General features: G+C 32.9%; 1 protein-coding gene across 1 annotated transcript; it reads right to left on the bottom strand.

Annotated features, from left to right (window-relative positions):
• Nucleotides 1-1,832: 1,832 nt before the first annotated feature.
• Nucleotides 1,833-18,309, bottom strand: LOC140062541 (tektin-B1-like). The gene is made up of 6 exons (XM_072108801.1): nt 18,193-18,309; nt 14,249-14,682; nt 13,599-13,813; nt 10,744-10,966; nt 4,380-4,603; nt 1,833-3,457 (listed from the first exon to the last, which is right to left on the bottom strand). Exons 2-6 carry the CDS (start codon nt 14,672-14,674, stop codon nt 3,253-3,255), a joined length of 1,293 nt encoding a protein of 430 aa, XP_071964902.1. The 5' UTR covers nt 14,675-14,682; nt 18,193-18,309; the 3' UTR covers nt 1,833-3,252.
• Nucleotides 18,310-19,606: the final 1,297 nt, after the last annotated feature.

Here is a 19,606-nt window from a genome sequence, read left to right as displayed (position 1 = left end):
TCGCCGCAATGTGCTACATGCCATGCCTAGTTTCTTAATTACTGAGAGGGCAGTAGTATGTTTTACCATAAAATACGTACCAGTTCCACTGTATGGAGTGAGACGTCGTTTGAACGTGTTCTAAAAAGTACAAACTTAATGAGAGCAGAAATTAAATGAAAAAAAAAGTACAAAAAAAAAATACATCATATTATTGCTGCTAATGACGTGTTTTTTATCTTTGCCTTTCAAATTTAATTTAGCAAAAATACTTATATTAAATGTTTTAATGTTTCTAAAATGTAATAACCAGTATGTTTTCATTGATTCTGTAAAATTAATTAGGCCTACTTTACTCGTCGGCGTGCATCTTGTCTACAATCCGGGTTCCAATCCCACTATTGGCTTATAGACATCCAGATGTTGAATGCTAAGTTCTTAGAATTGATTATTATTTAATTGTTCCCCCTCATTTTTTCTCATAAATCTTTCATTCACTTCAATTTAATTAAATTTCGATAATCAGAATGACGAATTTATTAATTATGTTTTAATCATAATTCGCAATTTTTTTTCCATCTCCAAATTTAAAACTATTGTTATACTGAGTTAGCATTCAATTGAATAAGAATATACAATGATAGGCCTATTCATGTTATAATCTGAATCGTCACAGCCGAGTCTCATATAAAAGATCGAGTTAGAGATACTTTATCGAATTGACGTAGACCCATCGTATGCTTGGTTCCCACACTAGAGACGTAAAACAACGACGTAACGCAACGTAAGGGATTTTACCAATCACAAGCAATGGAGTTATTTGACTGTCGCGTGTCATGGTCAACCGTTTGCGTTGCGTCTACGTCATTGCGTCCTAGTGGGAATCAAGCTTTCATCTTATACCAGAATATTAAGGAACGGAATTAACGTTTGTGTTTTATCCTCATCTCTTTCATTTCGGTCCATCTTAGCAGTATAAATCGTTTCTAAAGTTTCAAAATTATTATTTATTTATTAAAATATTGTTATGATTGGTTAAATTTAACCTAGGCTTACTTCTTAGAAATGAATAATATATAATGAAGTATCAACATAAACTAGAAATACACAACAAATTAACATTATCACGACATATACAATTGCTGGTCGATTACGCCGTGTGAACTCAATGTTTGAATATTGTAACCAATCTTGGTTATTATTCACAACCTGTATTCTTAAAAATACGCATTTATGCCGAAAGGTATATTTACACATATAGTATGTACACGTTTCGGCGAAACTTAAAAGAAATGTTTAAATCATGTGCGTGTATATTGACAATTAATTTGAATTAAACATAAATAATAGATTGATTCACCTTCTTGGAACTATAAATAAAAATAAATTACTATCAATAGAGACAGTGCTAATTAATTACAAGCCCACTTTTTTGATGAAATTCGTCACTGAACTAGTTTAACGTTAGGTGTGATGTGCCCAAATATGGTAGTGATATACCTAATATGGTAGTGATATGACATCATCATGTCCATGTATGGCCACATCACAATTTGTTGTCACATAAACTTTGTTAGTAGGCCTACGTGTAAACACAGAACTTTATAAGCTTGGTTTCCTAGGAGGCGACGCAACGACACAAGCGCAACAACGCAAATTGATTTGCGACGATTCGAATCCATCACTTAATTGTGATTTGTCAAATTAATTGCGTCGCGCTTACGTTGGCATTGCACCAAAGCGATAGTAACGATACAAAATTAACATAAGAGAAAAAGAATACTTTTTAAAACTTTACAAAGACGTCAATCAATAAAACTGTAGAATTTACTTTAACAGACGTTGCACATAATAATTTTCAAAATACATCAATTTATTCACTTTCATTTTATTATCTACTATCAATATCATACTGTACATTAGGAACAAGCAAAAGAATACAAAAAAGAAATACTTATTCAAATGCACAGATTAAAAAGGGGGTTCTGCATTTAAATACGCGCTTCAGTAATTTGTCTTACATTATTCATTGCATCCCGCAGCCAGTGTTCTAAGCACACATTATTTTTCTTTCTGTTTAAGTGAAGAAGCTCCAGGCTGACTTATATTGCAAATGCAGTATAAGTTATTAAACATACCTTCCAATACTGACGGTTTGTAAAACAAACCAAATGGTTTTTCCAATTGAGTTTTAGTACGGTAATAGTTTTTATTTTAACAATCTAACTACCTACCTATTGTAGTTGCATAATTTCTTAGTTTAATTATTTATAGTTTAAAACTCAATAAATTATACTTTTCTGTTCATTTTGTTATTAATATTGCATTTCATAATCTAATATACTACACTATATACAGTACAAAGTTGATATAATCAATGCTTACATTTTTGGTTGAAAACAAAGAATGAAAAGAAAAAAAGCATCAAAATGAAAATGTTCGCGCTTCCTGAATACTAAAGGTCCGTCTACACTATCAAACTTGACCAAAAAAGTGTGATGCGTCCAAATATGGTAGTGATATGACATTACCATGTCCATTATTATGAGCACATCACATTTCTTTTGTCACATAAAGTTTTGACAGATTTAGATACTGTACAACTTTCATTTATATGTATGTTGATTGTCTACCTTCTCTCTCAAAGAGCCATCAGGGACAAACAGCCCAACTAGAAGAAGATTAAACAGTATACAATATCAAAGATCCCACCCAAAAAGGGTATTTGATATGCAGCCATACTGATAATGTTGTACTCTGTACGACAGCGGCAACTACGCCACATGATCAAGTATTTAAACTAGAACGCTTTTCCATGTTGTTCATGCTCCAATTCATGTTTAGTTTTAAACTTTAAAGAATTTTGTACTCTACTGTATATTATACACAGGAGCAGCAGGCCAATGAATAAGGCTGATAGTAATCTATAGGTAATACTGTATATCAGTCAAGCATACCGTAGTTTCAAATATCAACTGATGGATGTACTCATTAAACAACATACGATCCATGCTGTACGCTACCCAGCGTATCTAAATACCGTACTGCTAAACATCATTACATCAATAAATTATCAAATAACTATCAATCATTTAACATCAATTTTTAATAATGTGTCCACATTACAAAACTACTATAGTGTCTGTTTTCATTATAATTTATTCTCCTGTTTTTATTTTAAATGTGAATGAATCATAAATGTTTCCAATGAATAAAATGTTTCCTGATTAAAATTGGATATTAACAATTGGATATTATTAAGATTCATTGTGTTTATGCATACAAGGATGATTTTGCAGTATACAGCACTCTGTCCGTTGAAAATGTTGCTAGGTTTTTGGTGGTCTGACTGACAGCGGGAGTGGTCAACCTTTGGCGGTCTTGCATGCACTTATTGTCAAGATCCAAAGAGTTGTTCTTTAGTTCCAAGTCTTGGTTGATGCGGTATAGTTGCTTCTCCAAAGCATCACGGGCGTTGCTGAAAGTTTTAAGGTTAAATTAAAGGTCACTTCATGTTTTACAAATAGTTGCATATGAAAATTATTTCTTTTGCTTCTCTTAAGCTCTGTCTACAGTATCAAACTAGTTTGACAAGTGTGATGTGCCCATATATGGTAGTGCTATGCCCAAATATGGTATGTCCATGGGCACATCACATTTTTTTGTCACATAAACTTGATAGTGTAGACAGAGCTTTTATGCATACAGTCTAGTATTCCTAATCTGTTCAGTGTAACTGTAAAGCAGAATTTTCATTACAACATACTAAACAGCCTCTACAGTATGTATGTGGAAGGAATATTTTAAATACAGTAGGACTAAATAACTTTGCTATCAATGTACTACAGTATAAATTTAAATATTTTAATATGAACCACGTGCATCATTTAGTTTCGCTTGGAGAAATAAGTTATTTAACACTTATTTCTTGATAGTAGATGAGGCATTTTAAGTGCCTTTCAGGTACGACATTGCCTGTACAAAATCTCGGTTACATACAGTATGCAATGATGATATTTCTATTTGTTACCCTTAGGCCAAGTATTATCTAACCTGTCTGATCCAGATTGTAATGGGCCTAGCTTAAAACCTGGTTTGGTAATTAATACTAAAAATATATTAATAACAAATTTGTTTACTTTCACTTTCACAGAATTAGAATATTTTTTTGTATAATTCAATAACAGAATAGATCAATAACAGAAATGAATTACAAGAAAACAGATGCATTTTTACATTATTGTCAATATTATGGATGCATTTCTTTTGTTCTACTAAGGTTGTGTTTTTATTGTAGTATTTTTATCACGGGTCAAACGAGTAGTCTGCCTGGAATAATAAAGTTTATTATATCGTGGAATAATAAAGTGTATTATTATATCATGTTTCTAATAACTTACTGCGCATCTTTAAGTTTATTCTTTAATGCCTTCATACTGTCTTGTATTTCATGCACCTCGTTAACCAAACCGTACTGCGCATTATCCCGACAAAGTTCTACGTTTGGTCGATATGTTCGGTTCTCCAATCTTGTCATTGCCAACTTTAATGGATTCTCTTTGTCGCGAATTGACTGCTCCAGGTTTCGGATATCGTTTTCCATTTCTTTGATTTCTTCCTCGGTCTGCAATATAATTAAATTGTAAAGTAATATAATACAAGGTTAGCATTTCAATTAACATTTATACAGTTATACATTCACCCTTCTTGAATTGAATCAAAATGTACAGTAGCTCAAAACGTATGAAGCATGAACGCAAAAGTATTAGACATTACTATCAAAATATAATAAGATGTATTAGCATTTAATTCAAGATCTAATATACAGTTTGTGATATTATTACGCTCTCAAAAATATAAATTAATTCTGAATTCACAGAAATAACCTGTATTATGAATTTGTAAAAAAATTGACACTAAGAAAATACAAATGAATTCAGAATACTGTACACAATATATTATGAATTCGTAAAAAAAAGTGATACTTTGCAGCAGAGAGTAGTTGCTTTATATTACTTTAATAATACATTACGCAATAACGCATATAACAAGAAAAATGCTTTCAGTCCTTGGCAAGGGAATAAACCAAGACGGCATTTTTCTTGTCTTGTGAAATTAGGTATCCCAATGAAAAAATTCAGATTAATTTTTTTACATTTTCTTTCAGTTAACCATAAAGAACTTAATGTAATTAGCATTTTGCGATTTAAATGATTGAAATCCGATTACCCGTTCTAAAGTTATGGTTATTTAAAGTGGTAAAAAAATATACGATTTTTTGCCTAAAAATGGTGTTTTTTGCAGTTGAAATTGGAAGCATTTTTAAAAGGTTATAACTTTTACAATAATTAGTTAAAAGTTTTGAATTTTGTTAAACCTATAGATATCACAGAGTTGTACAACTCTATTTTTTTTGGAGCCTCAATGAAACTTATTTTTTAAATTATTGGTCCGCAAAGTGGTAGGAAAGCATTTAACGCCCATTTTTGCTGGAATTCCCTAAAAAATGAAAAAACTGCTATTTTTCAATGATCTGTAACTTTTGAACTACTGTACTAATTCATTTAATTTTTTTTGTACTTGTTAGAATGTAGTGTATATTTCATTAATAAATATATTTTAGATGTGTATATGAAAAAAAAAAAATTTTTTTAATGGTGAAATTTAAAATTATAAAAAGAAAAAATGAAAAAGTATGTTAAAAACGGTGTGTACTGTTTCCTTTCTTTTACACTAATTTTCGGTAAGTATAATTATTAGAATATTTTAATATACTTTATATTTATAATTTCAATCATAAATACTATTATATAAAACTTTTGAATACGTAAAACAAGATTTTAGGCCCATATGATTATGACACCAAATCTAAGCTAGCCGGGCTGCTAAGTAAGATATGCTCTTTTAAGGCAAACGCACAATATGGGTCAAAATAAACTCATTTAAAATAATCAATGTTAATTAAAACAATTAATTGTTTACCTGAATAGTATATATAACATTATAAAAATTGTTTTCTTTTCGTATTATTACGTTATTAAATTGAAATACGGAGCTAAAGTTTAGGCCAAGTCACGGCTTACTCGCGATCAGTAGTCGCTCCGTTAAAGTATTTCGGTCGCAGTTAATGACTTTCGGCCGCCGTATACAGAGTCAAATGTAACGTTGGTAAATTAGCTTAATAAATTTCCTCGGTACATTTTAACCTAACGCATTTGCATTGTATACTTGCATAATAAATCTTCCGCACATTACATCCATTTTAAGTTGTTAAATTAATGTGTAAAACCAGATATTCTACGACGGAAAAGGACATGTCAATCTCCGACATCGCTGCTGTCACACATCTCGCGTCGAGCCGGTCGAACTCGAGCGAGGAAAACTAAACAACGTGTTCAAAATATGGAACGTACCATTCGCTGATAGGGTGCATTAATGTATTTAACGGAAAACGCCACAACAAACACGCGCGTATTTTAGAGTACAATATTTTACTCACTACAATATTCACCGGATTATAATGGTTGGATCTTTAAAATTTTGAACGGAATTGACGCCTCATGCACCATTTTAAAATGTAGTTCGCTCAATTACCATGCACAATACGTTTGTAAACTATGTTTTATCGATTTCAATGTAGATTTAGCTATAATTTAATACCAAAATCCATAATATTTTTCCATAAACGGTGAATCAAAATTGGATTTTTGTCACAAAAATTGACTTTTCGTTACGAAAAACCTATTTATAGAAGACGATTTTCGTATCAAATTAAAGCTTATTTAAAGCCTGATAACATACAACAAAAATTAATCCGCTAGCTCCAATGGTAATCGTGCGATCGTGTTTTGAAAACTGATGGGGATTTTCCGATGAGGTTTTCAACGCGCGGAAATCGGCTCGACGGGATTTTAGAACCGTTTTAAAATCGCATTTTCTCGGCAACTAATTCATTAATTTTAATTATGAACACACTTATACATAGATTAAAACAAGTACTTTCAAACAATATAAATTTTGTAAGTATTAATTAAGATTGAATACGATTTATTTAACATCAAAGTCATACTACTTTTTCGAATTTCGTCAATATTTCAAAAGTGATACCCCTCTGTGCGCTTTCATTGGGATACCTAGTGAAATTCAATTTGTGAAATTGAATTAAACAGTAGTTCTTTTATGACTGATAAATGTTCAATATATTGATATTAACGCAATCTCTTGAAATATAAAAACATTCTCTGGATTTTAAACAGAATTGAAGCATAGAGTAGTTACTACACTAGTATAAAACTCATACTAATCAACAGTACAAACATTTTGTATGCAATGACATGTATGTGCAACAGAGATACAGTGCTATATCCCTTTGTCAGGCAAGGATGCTTTAAAGTATAATTATTTATATAAAATATAACGATCTGTGCTGGAGAATTGGGGTGGGTGGTAAAAATTGAAAATTTCACTCAGACGAGGCAAGCACCTTATCTGCCTCATGCTGGCTACGGCCCGGTCCTATCAGTAGCAATAGAATAAAAGTACCGGTATATACATTAAACTACTACTACTACTGCGACGAGCTTGCTCGGATCCTTTTGACTACTTCTTTCCAGCCGTCTCTGTTCATCATTGCTCCTGGTAGCTCTTCAATTGTATGGCCGGAGTCCGCAACTAGTTGGTCAATGAATGATTTTGGGGGCCTGCCTGGTCTTCTTGTCCCATGTGATGGCATCCAGAGCATAAGTTCGCTTATCAGTTCACTTTTGTTGCGGAAAGAGTGTCCAACAAAGCGGACTCTTCTTTCTTTGATAACATCGGTGATCTTGCGAAGATTCCCATATAGCTGAGCGTTCGAGAGGTGCTCTTGCCACGAAACGTTAAGAACGGCTCGTAGCATCCTAGTATATGTTCCGTTTAGAGTGTTTTCAAGTTTCTTAGTTAGGGTCCATGTCGATGACCCGTAGAGAAGGACAGACTCGACTGTGGTCTTAAAGAAATTTTTCTTCATGTTGTTTGAGATGTTGGACTTCCATATGACAGTCAGGCGTTTGAGAGCTGACCAGGCTTTGCTGATATGTATATCAACGTCTTTTGCTGTTGAGGCAGAAAGATTTAAATGATATACATTAAAACTTGCATAAAATGACACCGAGTAGGTTTGGGTTGTTGGGAATGAGGTGTTGGGAATGCTGAGGTGGTGTCACTGCTTTTCAATCTTTGTAATGTCTCACTCTCGTCTCTCTTTAATCATTCCTTAATTTCTTTTATCATGGTTTCAGATCTTGTTATTTATAATTGTAATCATGTTTTCTTAACTTGATGGTAAAATCAAGAGTTAAAATTGCAAGCATGCATCTTAGCTGTATAATAGTAACATTATTCATATTCATTGCTTTGCCTAACATCAGTACTGTACTAACATTTTAAATTTAAAACTAGGGTAAGAAGTGATGTGATTATCATTGATGTATCTAACACAAGAACTTGACTACCATATCTGATGAGCAATAATATATCATCTAACGGCAGAATTGTCTAGCATTCTAAATTTAAATGTGTTCTGACGTGCATTTACAATCGCTGAGTCAAGTTTGTAACAAAATAAAGATGAAGATAACTTAAAATTATAAATCATAAATAGCCCTGACAAAAGAAATAGTGTTTTCCAAAAACTTGGCACTTTCTGGCTGTTTTGCCATTTTGATTTATCTTTTTGCTTATTTCATTCCAGCCAGTTGTCTAGAAATGTGCTTTATAAAATAATAGAGGTACAGTAGTGTAGTATTCTTAACTAGCTAACCAGTGGTCCTGTACTACTGCAGGTAAAAAGGTATTCACCAATGCTTCTTGACTTGTGTTGTGCTGCATTGACTGTATGTACATAGTACTCAGTATGTGCTATTACTGTACATCAACGACGGAGGTTATAATAAGATTCAACACCAAATTACATACTCCGTAGAAAGAAGTAACTTTAGATTTAAACATTGTATATCAATAATAAATCCAATTTATCGTCATCATACAAAGCATGATACTCAGATTTCAAGATGAAACTGAAGCTAGTTTTTTTGTTGTATGAGATCAATTAGTACATGAAATGTCAACACTTAAACAGTTGACAGTGATACTTTGAAATACACATTAAATACTAATTACACTCACTTAAGTGGGCAACTGTTGCTAATATTCACATTTTAATACTCGATTACTTTAGAAAAAAACAATCTTCTCCGATCATCTATGTAACACGCTTTACTTTCTGACAAAAGTAATACTTTGAAACTCTAAATCTATAGTTCAAATAAGAACTGAATCCGACATTACGAACAAAACTATTAAACTATTACTGTTCAGTATGTGGCTATACTAACCTACTTAGTGTAGTCTAAAGGCCATACACTGGGAGGGTACATACAAGCAAAAATATAAGAACAAAACTATTTTTTTTTAAAGTACAGTTTTAATATGTTACTATTTAAAAAAATGTTTTTGTTGATTATGCAATTTTAATGTCACGTAAAAGTTATTCATTTAAAAAAATGATTTACCTGAAAAAAACGTAATTTAAAGCAAAAATACGTAAATTGTTTGTCACTGTCAGACAGTAGTTTTTGGTTAAAATGAACAGATTCATTTGTCTTTTTAGAAGTAAAATAATTTTTTTTTTTTTTTTTTTACAGAAGTGAATAAATTTATCAAAACTGTAAAATGGCCTAATTAAAGTCTGATTTTATTAATATTAATTTTTCATGTTTCATGACAATACATCTTTAAGTGTCATACATTTACTGTAGTAGTGTAAAGGAAATCTAAGAGAGTACAAGCAAAAACAAATTGCACCTATTTTATATACTTTAGGTCCCAGGGACAACCAGACCTGGAAAACATCTACAGGTAGGAACATCTTAGACCCCATTTACACTTACGATTAATTTAGGCCGGCCCTGGGTCGGCAATGGATAAGTGTAAATACTCCAAAAAGTTAGGCCGGCCCTGGGCCGGACGCAGATCTGGGCCACCTCTCCAGGTAGGTTCAGGAGCGGCTTTTACGTTTGGGCCGGCTTACGCAGTGAACTGTGAACAATGTTTGACCTTTTTATGAGGTGGTTGTTATGACGATCCGACATTTTCAGTACATACCTTCCTCCTTTTCGGGCGACAATTTGTTTTCTTCATCATTTATATAGTTAAATTTATTTTCAGACATCTTCTTTCAATAAAGTATTCCTCTGCTTGTTTCGCATATACATAAAATACAGCCATATAATATAAAACAGTGGAGTTCATTTTGTTTTTAATGGGACAAAAAAACAACAATACAGTATAAATATAAAACGGTCGGTTCGCGCGGAGAGTTGAATTGACGATCGAGAGAGAAAAATTTAAACAAACTGTACTTCCGATAAAATTATTTACGACCAGTAATCTGCGTCGCTAGTGTAAACGCTCTGGGGCCGGCCTAAAAGGTAAATATTTGCAACCGGCCCTGGACCGGCCCTGGACCGAAACGTAAGTGTAAATAGGGTCTTAGTGTCAAACAATTAGTCTCCCTCTTTCTTTCATCAATCTATTAAACGCTTGCTTGTGATGTAGTTTTGGTGTATTGTAAACTTTAGTTTCAATTCTCCAAAATGTGCGCATCCCCACGCCCTAACCAGCTTATACGCCAATTAGGCGTGTACAATACCCAAAGGAAATATAACGCTAAAACCAGCAAAAAGAAATTTGCTTCTTGGGACAAATTTTGTTTGCATTACTTACATTCTTTTTCTGCCATTCGTCTTCAACTTTCGCACTCTTCATTTCATGAATACGTTTACGTAGAGCAAACTCGCTAGCCTGACGCTGGGCCTCAAGGTCATTGTCTGTTTGGGCAATAGTACTGTGGATTGCTTCACGTAGTCGGTTGGAAGTCGTCATCTCAGCGTCTGCACGCTGTTTATTATAGCGGCTAAAATCTTCCCATGTTTGCGGTGTTACGCTTCTAAAAGGTAAAACAAAACAAAAATAAAAGTGGTGTTTATACTTTACTGTTCTCTAGTCTAATACTCATACCTGAATCTCGAAATTAATGATTTATGTCAATTTTAAGAAATCAATCAATCAGTCAATAAGTACTGTAGATACTTTATTTGAATTGAAGTAAAAAAAACATTAAATTGCACAAAATAACCAATAGACTACAAATTGAAATCAGAATGCAATAACTGTATATTGGAATATACTATATCAACAAAGTAAAGTACACACTAATAATTATGATAACTAGTAATCTCCAGCATTAACAAATGTATTGCTTTTTTTAATGTTTGATAATGTTTATATAAAATCAAAAACAACTTTAGATGAAATCATTATTATACTAAAAAAGCACTTTGTGAACAGTAATGATATGATAATTGAACGTGTTTAGGTTTAGGTCTACTTTTTAAAATGGAAATTCTAAAAATAAACTTTTTTTGCCAATATCAAACATACAGTAGTATATTTGTTGTTGTTTCTACAGTATTTGACCTCAATAATTTATTAGATTTTAATTGCTCTATGTCATTATTAATAATATATTATTACAAATTTACATTTTTTTTCATATGAAAATTGCAAATATAAACATATATTTTTTATTACTGGGTTTAGAAACTGACTTCCTTGTTCTATCTGTTACACTCCATCCCCCTTGTTAAACCTCTCCTGAAAACTCACATATTTTAATAGTTATTCTTTTTATGATGCGCTGTAAGACTCTGGTAAAGATCGATTTATATATGTTCGATATTATTATTATTCTTTTTTTTTTGGTTTGTTTTTTCATAAATAAATATCTTAAAATATCTTAAAATTTTCAATAGTAAAATATTCAGAAGGCCACAGTCAATCAAAAGAAAGTCTGTGATCATGTGACTATAATAATAATAATAATAATTGTCTTTGTATAGCGCTTAACCAAAATAAATTTTCTCTAAAGCGCTACGACCACAAGGCTCGAAACAAGGTGGAAATTACATCATTTCATATGCTATGCTAAAGAGATGGGTTTTCAGCAACTGTTTGAAGATGTCAATAGAATTGGCATTCTTGATTGATTGTGGAAGAGTATTCCATAAGGATGGAGCTGTGCAAATGAATCATGTGATAATTATCTTTATGTGATCATGTGACTATCATGTGATTATCATTTTATGTTATTCGTCCACATAAAGTAGTCTTATAGGTAGCTTGTGCAAAATGAAATACTGTACTATTTATTTGATTGAATTACTACTGCATAATATTTGAAACGGTATCAACAAACTTAAACATCATCAAGTAAAAACTTTGTAATCAAATACTGATGGTTAATTTAAAAAAGATTGCGACATAATCAAGCTGTGTGTGTGTAACATGTACATGATTTCCAACTAACAGTTGCAATGTATATTTACGTAAATTAAAAATAAATCATAGTGTTTTAATATTAGTAAACTCGTACTAAGGCTTTGGAAAGCTTATTCGACCCCCAACCCACTTTTAAATTTGTTTTTGTATAACGGATGTGAAAAGGTATTTTAATTTGTTTTTGTATACTGGACATGAAATAGTTTTTTAATGAATATTTTGAAAGATTGAACATGACACATTACTAACAGTAGATTCAGCCAATAAAATTGCGTTTTAAATCACTGGCTATACATCAATTTATCCAATCATTAAGCACTTGAAATGATCGTTTATCAAAAAGGGTAGTGTTTAAACTCAGGGGTCGAAGAATTGCACAAGATGAAGGCTAGAGAAGATTATTCTACTATCGGACAGTCCTTTAGCTGCTTAAAAAATAGGGCTAGCTTAGGCCTATGCTAAGCCACCATATATATATATATATATATATATATATATATTATATAAAGAGAAAACCAATTAGTTTATTTTTTACTTCTGAATAGTAAAGAGAAAAATGTACCTAAAGATTAATTTACAGTACTTATTTTTGTAAATTTGAAAGGGCTTGACAAAAACAATGTCTACACTATTCATCGGACTGGCAGACAAAAATACTATGTCCTCTTGACATATTTTAGGTCTCTAAACCGAAACCCTGAACATTAAAAAAAATGAGTTTTTCATTTCAAGGAGCTAGTTTTTGTTTCTTAATCTGTGCAATAACCTTAAACAATAATTTAAGTTTTGTAATAATTTTGGTTTTTGCTTATGCATGCATGTTTTTTTTGTAAACACCATTTGACTTTAGTATTGTTTTAAATATGTTCATATTACTTCTTTTACTTTTATTTGTTGTATTTGTAAATAGTTTTGTATACTGAAACGGCCTTCTTAAGAACACACACTAGTTTTCCATTTTCAAATAAAGTTATTATTTGTATTCCCCTACTGGTTTCTTTGTTGTACAGTACAATGTATTACATTGGCTCACTACTTCAGTTAAACTGGTCTTAACAGCACTAGTTTTAAATGATTTCACTGTCCAACTTATAAGATTGACCCAACAACGTTTCAATTGAATTTAAACAGCATTTAGTATGAAAATAAAATTTAAATAGCTTTTTTTTTCAACCTTACAAAATGATGTCAAACAGTATATCCGCCGGAGGTGTTTCGGAATGTGCGCATGATTAACTTACCCCTTTGGTGTTCGTGTTGAGTTTGGTTGATAGCAGATGTCAGGTGAATTAATTGACAGATCATGGCAGTATGTATCAATCTTCTTTGCTTCTGTCTTGTGTCGTAGGTCAGCGGCAAGCTGCTGTCTAGCTTCTTGTAAAACACATAATTGCTCAAACGCTGCACTGATCTTTGCTTGCAATTCCTCCTTGATACCGTCAATCACCACTACTTCCTGAAATCATGGTCAAAAATGTATATATTTTGTTTTAAATTGTCTTCTGGATAAATCTAAATAGACGTACATTTAGTGAATTCAGTTAGACAAACAAACTAACCTAACTAGCTAGGCCTAGCAATAATAGATAGGCCGCTAGTTTAGCACAGCCAAGCCCCAAAATTGATTAAATATTGGATTGACAATTTAATATATTTACTAATGGTCTTCTGAATAATTCTAAATAGACGTAAATTTTACAGGTACGTGAAACTCATTTTTCTTATATAATTATATAATAATATCATTATTGATAAATGATTGTGTGTTTGAATCCTAACAAAAATGGGGCTAAGCAGTGACATGAACAATGAAGTGAAATTGTTTAGTATTAAATGTTGCGGACACTAAAGTTGTGAATTAGTACACTCAGACAAATAAATAAATTGAAACCTTTTGAAGCTCGGAATTAGCTTTGTCATCAACGACATCAATAGACCTTCGACTATCTCTGTACGTCAAACACTCAATGGCCACATCTAGTGGCAATGCCTTTGCCTCTAAAGCTTTCTCTGCCAAGTCCTTATCAGCAGTAAGCTTAGAAATTTCTTCATCTATGTCTTTCAATGTCCTCTCTAGTGTCTGCCTCCAATTTTCAATATCATCGATTCTATTGGACAGTCTTGTTGTGTTGTCATGGATACCCCATGCCGTACGGTTATCTGTCTCGTTTCGTAGCTGTCTGGCCTGTTGGCGTTGACTGTGTGAGTTTTCCCTCAATTTCTCAGCGTTTGTTGAGAGAAGATGATTGTTGGTATGCCAATCTGAAGGGGCATAATGAGTTACAGGTTTGCTGGCAACGTCTGTTGAAATCGACATGTTGTCTACTGTGTGGGGAAAACAAATTCACAAATTTATTGTAAAATATCATTATCAACAATCAATGATAAAAAAAACCGCTCAAAACTACAGTACTAAACAAGAAATATTTCTTACAAAAAACGCTGCTCGCTTATTGACGTAACAGTTTTAAAGATATATTGTCCCTCTGAAAAATATTTTTTATTTCAAATTTGTGTTTGAATGGGTCATTTTATTGTCACATAATAGTAATTTTACCTGAAAAATGTAATTTAATGCATAAAGTACTTAAATTGTCTGTCAGACAATGGTTTTTGAGTTTTACTGTAGATACTTCATTCAAGTGTGAAGTATCATCTGACAGTGAATTATATAATATCATGGGACTCATAAATACCACAAATGCTTTGGGCGTTTAGACCGTTTTAGCGTACGACGCTAAAAGAATGTGTGTCTGAACAGTTGGGGATTAGCGTACAACGCGTCATACAACGGTTGTAGCGTTGTAGTGGAAAACAGTTGATAGTACCGTTTTAGCGTACGACGCTACTGTAAGTCAACGTTGTATCCAATCAGAAGGTTTCCTGTTATGACGCGATACAAGGTTTGACCTAGGCTGACATCTTGTATCGTCAATGTGTGAGATGGATTTCAATAACAAAAAGGCCAGAATAAATAAGGCCTAACTACACTACAAATACAACTGTTACAAAGGCTACAAACTACACTATCAACTGATTACCATTATATTTTCTAACAAATGACATAAATACATGCACCTTGTATTTAAACATAGGGACTACGATCCCATCCGCTTTTAGGCCTAGCTAGGGGCAGACTAGACTGGTCAAGTTTAATGCTGAAAACCCCCCTAACTCCTAAAAAATTCAGTAAACAAACAAGGGGAGCTGTGTCCCTTTTATTAGCAAGTTAAGGGTTATTTTCAACCGACTGGAACAAAGAATATATACAGTATCTTTGACTGGACTGGATAGACCATGGAGTAACTCCATGGATAGACTAATCACAATCAATTTTTTCTTCATCATTAGGATAGGAGGCCTGCTTTATTTTCGTAACACAAGAGCCTGGGGAAAATGTTTTTTAATACAAAATAAAAACAATAGAAACAGAAATTTGGCTTTACTATATTTTTCTTAAATAAATGCTGAGGTATGTTTTATTTACGGCAAATTTTGTCATAATTGTAGGGCTGAGATCTAGCCTAGGCTATATACAGTGGAAATAATGATGAAAACACGTTTGTAAGAGCACATGAATATGCAACTAGAAACAACCTGAATGACGTACTTCGTTGTAACGATAATCGTACGCTATGGGTCTGAACACCTCGTTTTTTTCTCTGCGGTTTGTAATGTGACCTTGCTAGTAACGTTGTACGCTAAAACGGTCTAACGCCATGGGTCTGAATAGACTCTTTCCCAGACGTTTTTTGGTGGTACCTATAAATTACAGTCGAGTATAAATTTTAGCAAAACTGTCAACCTTAGATATTTAACTGCTGCTTTACATACTTAATGAGTCATCCTCCTGGGACTTAGCGGGCTAAAGCAGCAGTGTGAAAAGTATGTTAGCAGTTTTATAACTTTAGCTCTTAGTTAGCTACTGTCTGTAGTAGAGTAGTATTTTAGGCCTACATATAATTCCAGCCCAGGCCTTATTCTACTTTTAGGCAAGTTATAGACACTATAAGTAAAGGCCGCTAAGCCTAAATCAGTTAGACAAAACAAACTAGCCTAGAGAGAGGCCAGCCTAGGCCTAGCCTAGTAGGAGTAGGCCTAGAGGCCTAGACCGCAGCTATGGAGCGCCCAATGAGTCTTTTACAACCGAGACACGTTTGTAACATACAGTATATTTTTTCTCTTTCAGGATCACAACAACATCGCAAGTGTTTTAAATAGGTCTAATGCTAAAACAAAATAATTTATGTGTTTTATCCAATGTAATAGGCTAGTATATTTTAATTGTAATGTGATTAATTAATGTAATGTAATTGATTGCAATGTACCCTATATGTCATATTATTTTTATCATATAAATTAAAATATAAAATCATTGTAAATTGGACTGTACAAAAATGATATATTAATTCTTGATACAATTCCAGGTTTTATGCTTTATTAGGAGAGTATGGGGTTTACAGTATGTTATACTTATTCCTTCCATTCCATGCTGATTAGTAATCACATATCAACCATAGAAAATAAAAACAAAAAGATCGTGTAGTTATTGTATGGAGTCTTCTGTGACAATATGCTATCTGTGCTTTAAATGGATTTAAAGAAAAGTGATTAAAGGCGAAGTGTATGAGAGCTTAGTTCTAAAGAAAAAGATTAGGCAGATTTGAAGGTGGAATTGGAAGAACACGACCTAATAGAGGTGGGTAAGTCATTCCATAAGCTAGAGGCAGAAGAAGTAAAGGTGCTTAGGCCATCGTTTTAGTATTAAAACCCGGAATGGAAATAAGATTTACTACATTGTCACTATCCTACAGTAAAAATTGTCGAAAACGTATGAAAGTTAAATAAAATTCTTTTTTGGATACTATACATTTTTTTTCAGGGAGGGGCATAAATAAAACTGAAAGCCTCTAGGCCTAGTCTATGGGCTTCTAAAAAATAAATTGAATGTAATAAAGGAACAAAACATTACCATTTTTAAATTCTTTTAAACGCTGGATCGCGCATTATCTCGCACAATGTCAGACAATTTGATTAGACCTACAGTATTACTAGCATTAAACATAAAATGTACATAGAAAGAAATTAAATATTGTTTAATGTTATTCAAACATTAATTAGACAGATATTTGATTATTTGAAATAAATAAATTAATATTTTACATATTGTTATTAACTATAATTAGTAAGTATGGGTACTGGCAAGATAAAGTGTTATAAAAATAAGGTTTTTAACTAATTTTTAATGTTAATGTAAAGCTATAAAATGTACATAGAAAGAAATTAAATATTGTTATTCAAGCATTAATTGACGGGTATTTGATTATTTGAAAGGAAAAAGTTAAGTTAAAATTAGTTTGAAAGAAAAATCAGTTCCAAATTCTTTGAATGTTAATGAAAAAAGTAAAATTGTTGCTAATAAATATTCAACTAGGCCTAGTTAGGCCTAGCCTAGGTAGGCCTAGTTCCATTTAAATTCTTTTTTCTTTTAATTCTTTTGGTCACCAAGAATTTGTTATAGGAACACTGAACAGTATAGAAAACGTAGATATGGGCGCTCCATACTAAACGGCCCCTTTGCACAGGAAGTCGAACTGAATAGCGGCCGGAGTGCATCAACATCGCGCTAGGCCGGAGTAATCGGCTTCCAGCTAGAGTAGAGGCCTAGCCTAGGCCTAATAGACTATAGGGCCAGCCCAGGCTTATTTAGGCCTAGGCCTACTAGTAGGCTAGGCCTACTACTATAGGTAGGCCTAGCCCTAGGCCGCTAGTTTAGCCCAGCCTAGCCCCAAAATTGATTAAATATTGGATTGACAATTTAATATATTTACTTACTGTTTAAACAGATTAAAACTAATTTGGAAATAATGTCTTTACTAAATTAACTTCTGCGAGATAAATGTCCTCACACAGAATTAAAAGTACAGTGAAGTGTGTGTGTCGTGTGGTTGTTGTGTGGATACAACATGCGTGTGTCGTTGCTAAGCAGTTTGACAAAGGCAAAATGAACGGATGATCTGATTGGTCTGTAAATGGAGAATTATTTGTGTTAACTAATCACAGTATAGGTTATAACCGCTTCCGACTGAATGTACATTGTTTGGTCACTGTCATGACAACATGTTAAAATAAGATATATCAACTGCTAGCTAGCTGACTGCTGGTGGCCGATGAGTTTACTGCACGGTTCGGTTGTTACACGCACCGGCATAAATTACAGAAAATGAGAATGCACAAGAGAAGAAGGTCTGTATAGGTAGGCTATAAGGCTGCGTAGATAAACAATTCAAGTAAACATCTGATATAATTGCAGTCAAAAGCATGGCAGATTGTATAAGATAAAATATAGATAAGATAATTTATATTGATCCTCAAAAAGGAAATTCATTGCTCGTCATAAAAAAAAAACAAGAAAACACAATAAATATACTGTCATATACTGTTTGGCGGCCAAAATTGGTCTTGCCGGATAGGTTTTGGCAGCCATAAATAGTCCCCTGAGACCGATTTTGGCCCGTATTTTGGTGTGACACCACAATTATAGGCAAATTAATATGTGCACGCGTAAGTTTCCGTAACGTGTCAGATCACAGTGCACGTACAGCCGCGTTATCTGGCGATTTTCAGTTCAAACCAAGGCAATCCAGATCAGAGCCTTGTTCAAATCACTCCGTATTCTATTGAACCTTAATGTGAGAAATGTATTTTGTTTATAGTATTAAAAGAAATAAAAATATAAGATAGCTGGCTGCTGTAGGCATTACATAATTATGTCCCCAGGAAATATACGAACTTTATATGTCAAGATTATGAAAAGAAAATCTTAAAAATAGACGGAATATGAATAAAAGATTTCAAAAATGCAGCTGAATGCCAATGTGAAAAGGTTAACTAGGGTTTTAGGGGTTATTTATAGGTGAACTTGTAAGGCTATAGGTCCGAAGTGAGGAGAAAACGCGGAAAAACAATCAGAAACAAAAAACATATTTTTTGAAAATATCAATAACGTGTGTGTATGAAAAGGTTGAATGAACTATGTCGACCTTTTTAATTGAGTTCGTACACGCGCATAAGATCTCAATGTGAAAAAACAACAATATACTCAAACGGAAAAAACAAACAACAGAGCTGCTTGAATGGTTCCCACTTGGGACGCGCTCACTCACCACAGCTTGTGATTGGTCACTCTTTCACTTGCGTCACCGTATACGTCATTGCGTTACGTCCATTGGTTGGATGCGTCACGCAT

The sequence above is a fragment of the Antedon mediterranea genome, chromosome 11 (assembly GCF_964355755.1).
Source record: "Antedon mediterranea chromosome 11, ecAntMedi1.1, whole genome shotgun sequence".
In the NCBI taxonomy this organism is placed as follows: Eukaryota; Metazoa; Echinodermata; class Crinoidea; order Comatulida; family Antedonidae; genus Antedon; species Antedon mediterranea.
The sequence above is the reverse complement of the archived record's forward strand: the minus strand, read 5'-3'. Positions and strand labels throughout refer to the sequence as shown.

What these genes read in the sequence shown, in the direction of transcription:
- LOC140062541 (XM_072108801.1), bottom strand. Translation starts at nt 14,674, where the DNA reads ATGTCGATTTCAACAGACGTTGCCAGCAAACCTGTAACTCATTATGCC. An exon ending in TCAACACGAACACCAAAGGG is followed by an intron (nt 10,967 to 13,598) that starts GTAAGTTAATCA and finishes TTTACCTTTTAG; the next exon opens with AAGCGTAACACCGCAAACAT. An exon ending in ACGAATGGCAGAAAAAGAAT is followed by an intron (nt 4,604 to 10,743) that starts GTAAGTAATGCA and finishes ATTATATTGCAG; the next exon opens with ACCGAGGAAGAAATCAAAGA.